This window comes from Chiloscyllium plagiosum, chromosome 31 (assembly GCF_004010195.1).
Source record: "Chiloscyllium plagiosum isolate BGI_BamShark_2017 chromosome 31, ASM401019v2, whole genome shotgun sequence".
Lineage (NCBI taxonomy): Eukaryota > Metazoa > Chordata > Chondrichthyes > Orectolobiformes > Hemiscylliidae > Chiloscyllium > Chiloscyllium plagiosum.
In genome coordinates, this window is record NC_057740.1 from 4121575 (window position 1) to 4129521 (window position 7947).

The 7947-nt window shown below is 46.8% G+C and overlaps 1 protein-coding gene across 2 annotated transcripts in view; it reads right to left on the minus strand.

Annotated features, from left to right (window-relative positions):
* LOC122565077 (cell surface glycoprotein 1-like) overlaps nt 1-7947 on the minus strand; it is a 45381-nt gene continuing 37434 nt past the window's right edge. Inside the window, exons 6-7 of one of the 2 annotated variants that reach the window (XM_043720711.1) lie at nt 2843-3504; nt 1-2617 (exon numbers count right to left, since the gene is read on the minus strand). In XM_043720711.1, the coding sequence (XP_043576646.1) occupies nt 1387-2617; nt 2843-3504 (1893 nt within the window). In that variant the 3' untranslated portion in view covers nt 1-1386. Of the gene's footprint in view, nt 3505-7947 lie in introns of both variants that reach the window. The other variant, XM_043720710.1, reaches the window with a different exon arrangement.

The following is a 7947-nucleotide window of genomic DNA, read 5'->3' on the forward strand; positions in this document are numbered from 1 at the left end:
CAGTGTGATTTGGACAAGCTGAATGAATGAGCAAATTTATGGCAGATACAGTATAATTTGGATAAATGTGTCGTTATCCACTTTGAGAGCCAAAAACAGGAAGTTAGATTACTATCTGAATGGTGATAGATTGGGAAGTGCAATGAGACCTGGTGTTCTTGTACACCAGTCACTGAAGGTAACCATGTAGATGCAGCTGGTAGTCAAGAAGGCAAATGTATCATTTGCTTTCATAGTCAAAAGATTCAAGTACAGGAGCAGGTACATCTTGCTGCAATTGTACAGAGACTTGGTGGGACCACACTTGGAGTGTTGTATGCAGTCCTGGTTTCTTTATCTGAGGATGGTTGTTCTGGCTGTGGAGGGAATGCAAAAAAAAGGTTTACTGGATTGACTCCTGGGATGGCAGGACTGACGTATGAAGTGTGACTAGATTAGTGTGACTATATTCACTAGAGGGGCATCTCATAGAAACCTATAAAACTGTCACCATGTATATGTAGATGGAGGTTCCCACTGACTGGTGAGTCCAGAACTAGGGATCATAGTCAGAATTCCCTTTAATTTTCTTACTGCCTGCACAGGTTTCCTAACAATGGGAAGTCAATGTTTCAATCGGCATGCGTGGAACATTGGAGAGGCTGTGTGCATACACAGCCTGAAAATTCATTGTCTCAGGATACGGGATTGGTGTTTTCACAAAGGAGTAAGATATAGTTCTTAGAGCTAAAGGGATCAAAGGATACAGGGAGAAAATGGGAACGGGGACAGGGTTCGATGATTGGCCATGATCGTACTGAATGGTGGGACAGGCTTGAAGGGTTGAATGGCCGCCTTCTGCTCCTATTTCTTATATTTCTGTGCTTCATTATTTAATAGTTCTCATTGAAATCAGAAACACAATGAGATTGATTGGACTCACAAATGACAACTTTATTTTTAAATGGAAACAGTGAGTTATCATTTTATCATCACATTTAACAATGTGGATGGTTGGAGCTTTCTATCCCTCTGAGACTCATGGATTTATATCATAAAAATCCCAGTCCCCAGGTCATTGAATCTAATCCCACTCTCAGCTCTTCCCTTTCACCAAATAAAAGCAAAATACTGAAAAGTCATATGGGATTGGAACCCTTCACTCTGTTATTCTCTCCATAGACACTGCCAGAGGTTCTCTGGTGCATCCTGTTTTTATTTTAGATTTCACCAGGTCAGTGAGACCTGTCCCCAGGTTCCTTTCAAGAGGGATATAAGGCAGCAAGTGGGAGGCAGGTTAATGGCAAGCTACAATAATCCAGAATTTGTTTCTGGACTGGCTTAAATAATTTTAAAGGCAGAAATCTTTTATCAGTAACTTTACATCTTCACAATCTTTTGGCTGGGTTAATATCCAGGAGCATATGGAGGAGGAGTCATATATTCTATAGGAAGATCAAAGCTGCCACTTTCCTGTTCTCCCTCAGTCAGCAACTGAGCACCTTTCACTGTCTCCTTCTCACCAAACTGCATTGAACAGATTGTGGGTTTGTGGGGCTGACCTTGTGGTAGGGACTGACCCTGTGATAGGTCCTGATCACGTGTGATCCTGAGAGAGTGATGAGAGTTGTTTCGTGTTGGGAAAGGCAGGTCATCGCCATTCACAGTTGAAGGGGAGTCACCTGGATATTTCATGTTAATATTGTGATCAATGGGATCTCTCTGGGGAGGGATTGGCCTGGGGTTAGGCTGATCAGTGGGCTGACTCTGAGGAGGGATCAGCCTGGGGTTGGAGTGATCAATGGGCTGTCTCTGGGGAGAGATCGGCCTGGGGTTGGAGTGATCAATGGGCTCTCTCTGGGGACGGATTGGCCTGGGGTTAGGCTGATCAGTGGGCTGTCTCTGGGGAGGGATTGGCCTGGGGTTGGAGTGATCAATGGGCTCTCTCCGGGGAGGGATCGGCCTGGGGTTAGAGTGATCAGTGGGCTGTCTCTGGGGAGGGATTGGCCTGGGGTTAGGCTGATCAGTGGGCTGTCTCTGAGGAGGGATTGGCCTGGGGTTAGGCTGATCAGTGGGCTGTCTCTGGGGAGGGATTGGCCTGGGGTTGGAGTGATCAATGGGCTCTCTCTGGGGAGGGATCGGTCTGGGGTTAGAGTGATCAGTGGGCTGTCTCTGGGGAGGGATTGGCCTGGGGTTAGGCTGATCAGTGGGCTGTCTCTGAGGACGGATCAACCTGTGGTTAGAGTGATCAGTGGGCTGTCTCTGGGGAGGGATTGGCCTGGGGTTGAAGTGATCAATGGGCTCACTCTGGGGAGGGATTGACCTGGGGTTAGAGTGATCAGTGGGCTGTCTCTGGGGAGGGATTGGCCTGGGGTTGGAGTGATCAATGGGCTCTCCCTGGGGAGGGATCGGCCTGGGGTTAGAGTGATCAGTGGGCTGTCTCTGGGGAGGGATTGGCCTGGGGTTGGAGTGATCAATGGGCTCTCCCTGGGGAGGGATTGGCCTGGGGTTAGGCTGATCAGTGGGCTGTCTCTGGGGAGGGATTGGCCTGGGGTTAGGGTGATCAGTGGGCTGTCTCTGGGGAGGGATTGACCTGGGGTTAGAGTGATCAGTGGGCTGTCTCTGGGGAGGGATTGGCCTGGGGTTAGGCTGATCAGTGGGCTGTCTTTGGGGAGGGATTGGCCTGGTGTTGGTGTGATCAGTGGGCTGTCTCTGGGGAGGGATCGGCCTGGGGTTGGAGTGATCAGTGGGCTCTCTCTGGGGAGTGATCGGCCTGGGGTTGGAGTGATCAGTGGGCTCTCTCTGGGGAGGGATCGGCCTGGGGTTGGAGTGATCAGTGGGCTGTCTTGAGGGGGGTATGAACCTGGGGTTGGAGTGATCGGTGGGCTGTCTCTGGGGAGGGATTGGCCTGGGGTTAGGCTGATCAGTGGACTGTCTTGGGGGTGGTATTGGCCTGGGTTTAGGGTAATCAGTGAGCTGTCTCTGGGGAGGGATAGGTCTTGGGTTGGAGTGGTCAGTGGGCTGTCTCTGGGCAGAGATAGGCCTGCGGTTGGAGTGGTCAGTGGGCTGACTCTGGGGAGAGATGGGCCTGGGGTTGGAGTGGTCAGTGGCCTGTCTCTGGGGAGAGATGGGCCTGGAGTTAGGGTGATCAGTGGGCTGTCTCTGGGGAGAGATGGGCCTGGGGTTAGGGTGATCAGTGGGCTGTCTCTGGGGAGGGATTGGCCTGGGGTTAGGGTGATCAGTGGGCTGTCTCTGGGGAGAGTTGGGCCTGGGGTTAGGGTGATCAGTGGGCTGTCTCTGGGGAGAGATGGGCCTGGGGTTAGGGTGATCAATGGGCTGCCTCTGGGGAGGGATTGGCCTGGGGTTAGGGTGATCAGTGGGCTGTCTTGGAGGAGGAATGAGGTTAGACTGTCTGCTGTTGAGGTTATCATTGTCTTGATGCTTAAATTCAGTATTTGAATGACAGTTTGTTGTATCAGGGCTGCTGGGCTGATTTCTTGGATTCTGGGGATCAGAAGCAGGTACCTGAAATAAAAAAGACAATCCATTAATTTACTGACATTTCCTGAACAAAGGTTTCTTTTCAGTCTGACACAGGCCGATGATCAGTGAGAAAACTGATACGTTGGCAGTAAGGTGCAGATTAGAGACAGTTCACCCACTAACTCTCCTGATGTTGAGGCTCCAGCATTGTCAGGTGACAGCTGCTGTTTACTGACTAGAAGTGTCACCTGAATGGTCTCCTTTCCTCTCTTCTACAGAACCCAATAGGATTCTCCAAACACTATCAGGCCAAGAAAACACTTTTGAACTCTAGTCATTGCTGCAAGTGTTGTTGTGAGGGGACGGTGGATTCAGGCAGAATATATTCACACAAAGACAGAAGGGGAATAGAACCTTTGGCCTCTCCTCAACGGGATTACAGTTCGGTTTTGACCCAAAACACTTTTCCCACACATTTCGCAAAGAAAATGTTGCGCTTAGACAATGATTGGATGTCCCGAAGCACTTTGCTGGTAAGTGAATTCTATTTGAAGAGTTGTCAGCATTGTAATTTGAGCAACACATCGGTCCTGACAGACAACAAGGTACTAATGACAGGATAGTCTGTTGCTGTGATGGCGATGGAGGGCTAGGTATTGTCTCAGGAGATTCAAAGAGAAGAAATGTGTAGAACCATAGGGAAAAGGTGGAGGAGTGGAACTGATTGAGTCACTCTTGCAGAGGGACAGCCCAGACAAGATGGGCTGAATGTGTTGCATGCATTCTAGGATTGTATGTATTTGCACACGGAGAGAAATGAGGTGGTGAACAAGTAAAAAAAACAGAAACTGGAGAGAGTGGGGAGAGTGCAGATAGAGAAAAACAGAAGTTAACTTTCAACAAGGTTAAAAGGGGCCATGAAATGTCTTTAGCAAATAGAGTCAAGGAGAATCCCAAGGTTTTTATATGCATATATTAGAAGAAAGAGGGTAGCAAGGGAAAGAGTAGGCCCACTCAAGGACAAAGGAGGGAAGTTATAGGTGGAGCCACAGGAAGTGGGAGAAATCCTTAATGAATAATTTGTATCGGTACTGACCAAGGAGAAGAACATGGCTGATGTTGAGATCAGGGATGAATGTGTGAAAACTCTAGAGAATGTTAATATATTAAAGGAGGAAGTTTTGGGTATCCTAACTTGCATTAAGCTAAACAAGTCCACAGGGCCAGATGGGATCTATTCCAGGTTACTATGAAAGGCAAGAAAAGGGTGGCATGGTGGCTCAGTGGTTAGCATTGCTGCCTCACTGTGCCACGGGCCTGGGTTCGATTCCTGCCTCAGGCAACTGTCTGTGTGGCGTTTGCACATTCTCCCCGTGTCTGCGTGGGTTTCCTCCGGGTGCTCTGGTTTCCTCCCACAGTCCAAAGATGTGCAGGTCAGATGAATTGGCTATGCTAAATTATCCATAGTGTTAGGTACATTAGTCAGGGGTATATATAGGGCAGGGGAATGGGTCTGGGTGGGTTAGTCTTCGGAAGGTTGGTGTGGACTTGTTGGGCCGAAGGGTCTGTTTCCATACTGTAGGGAATCTAATCTAAAGAAATAGCTAGGGCATTAACGGATATCTTCACATCCTCATTAACCACAGGCTAATCTTCCAGAGGACTGGAGATTAGCCAGTGTTGTTTAAGAAAGGAAGCAAGGATAATCCATGGTGGTGAGCCTGACATCTACGTGGGGAAGCTTTTGGAGAAGACATTGAGAGACAAGATATAAACACATTTGGAAGAAAATGGACTAGTTAGTGATAGGCAGCGTGGTTTTGTACAGGAAAGGTCATGTCTCACCAACCTGATTGGATTTTTTGAAGAGGTGACAAAGATAATTGATAAAGGGCTATGGATGTAGTTTATATAGACTTTAGTTAGGGATTTAATAAAGTCCCCCATGGCAGGTTGGTACAAAATCTAACATCACATGGGATTCAGGGTGGGCTGGCTAGATGGATACAAAGCTGGCTTGGTCATAGAAGACAGAGAGTAGCAGTGGAAGGGTGTTTTTTTAGGATGGAGAGTGGTAACTAGTGGTGTTCCACAGGGATCAGTCTTAGGTTTTCTGTTGTCTGTAGTATATATATAAATGATCTGGAGGAAAATGTGGGTGGTCTGATTAGTAAGTTTGCAGATGACACAAAGATTGGGGGAGTTGCTGATAGTGCCGATTGTGAAAGGATTTAACAGGATGTAGATAGTTTGGCGACTTGTGCACAGAAATGGCAGATGGAGTTTAATCCGGAAAAATGTGAGATGATGCATTTTGGAGGATCAAATGTAGGTGTGAATTATACTGTAAATGGGATAACCTTTTGGAACATTACCATACAGACGGATCTGGGTGTGCAGGTCCACAGTTCCCTCAAAATGGGAACACAGGTGGCCAAGGTGATTAAGAAGGTATATGACCTGCTTGCCTCCATCGGCTGGGGCATGTGATACAAGAGTTGGCAAACCATGTTGCAGTTATATAAAATCCTTGTTAGGCCGCTTTTGGAGTATAGTGTGCAGTTTTGGTCGCTACACTACCAGAAGGATATGGAAGCTTTGGAGAGTGAGTGCAGGATGTTGCCTGGTCTCGAGGGTATTGGCTATGAGGAAAAGTTAAAATGACAGGAATCCTTTCACTGGAAAGATGGAGGCTGAGAGGAGACCTGATAGAGGTCTACACAATTGAGAGGCATAGATAGGGTGGATAGTCATGAGGCTTTTTCCCAGGGTTGAAATTTCAATTACAAGGGGGTACAGGTTCAAGATGAGAGGGGGAGTTTAAGGGAGATGCACGAGGGAAGTTATTCACACAGTGTGGGAGGAGTCTGGAACGCATCATCAGAAGAGGTGGTGGAAGCAGGCGTGTTGGTGACATGTAAGAGGCATCTGGTTGGTTACATGATCAGGGAGGGTAAAGAGGGATATGGACCAAATAGGGGCAGAAGATTTGTTTTTTTATTTAGTTAGAGCATGATGATCTGCACAGGCTTGGAGGGCCGAAGGGCCTATTCTGTGCTGTATTTCTCTTTTGTGCTTTTGTCAATGTCATTCTGGTTCTCCATCGAGACACTGGCATGGCTGTTCAGAATTTCCGTCAGTTTCCATGTTTATTTCAGATTTCCAATATCTGCAATGTTTAGCTTTCGAGTTTTAATGACCAGATAATTTGTTTCTGGGTAAGAATTGGGTGAGGCAATGTGGTGAAGCTGTCTTCAAACAGTGTTACAGGAAAATTAGCATCATCCTGACAGGACAGAGTAACATCTCATTGCAAACTATGCCTCACTGAGAATGTAGCACTCCCTCACTACAGAATGAGATTCTGCTCTCAAGCCTTGGGAGATCAAATCATAAGGAAAAAATATCCACTTAATAGGAAGTCTCTGTGCAGCACTGATGTACAGAAGGATCTTGGGTTTCAAGTTCATAGCTCCCTGAAAGTGGCCATGCAAGTAGATCGGGTGGTAAAGTAGGTATGTGGCAAGCTTGCCAATTATTGTTTGGGGAATTGAGTACAAGAGTCAGGATGTCTCTTTGTAAACGTTTGGTTAGGCCACAGAAAGTATTATGTTCAATTCAGGAAAGCTTTGGAAAGGGTACAGGAAAACTTTACCAGGATGCTGCCTGGACTAGAGGGTATGAGCTACAAGGAGAGGCTAGAAACACTCAGGTTCTTTCCTCTGGAGTGGCGGAGGCTGAGGGGTGACTTGATAGAAATTTACAAAATTATGAGATGCAAAGATAGAGTCGACGGTCAAAATCCTTATCCAAGGATTTTTGGAAAATTACAAGCAATGTATCCACTATCTCAGCAGCTACTTCTTTTAGAATTCCGGGTTGCAAATCCTTTATTATAATTTCCCCTTTCTCAGACTGTAAGGGACCTGCATTCCTTTCGCTAACCCTTTTCTCTTCACATGTTTTGCAATCAGTTTGTATGTTCTTTGTACTTTATTGTCCCTCTTTAATCAATCCCCTGGTCTTTCATGACTGGATTCTAAATTGCTTTCAATCCTCAGATCTGCTGCCCTTTTTGGCCAATTTGTATTCCTTCCCGAATCTGTACTAGCCCTTATTTCCATGTCTAGCCATGACTAGGCCACTTTCTGATTTTATTTTTGCGCCAGACAGGAATCAACAATTGTTGCAGTTCATCCATGCACTCTTTAGATGTTTGTCATGGCCTATTTGTGTCATCCCCTTAAATAACTTACTCCAATTGTTTGGAGATAACGAGGTCGGACTATAAAACAGGAAGGTAAAAACAATGACTGCAGATGCTGGAAACCAGATTCTGGATCAGTGGTGCTGGAAGAGCACAGCAATTCAGGCAGCATCCAAGGACAGGCAAAATCGACGTTTCGGGCAAAAGCCCTTCATCAGGAATAAAGGAAGAGAGCCTGAAGCGTGGAGAGATAAGCTAGAGGAGGGTGGGAGTGGGGA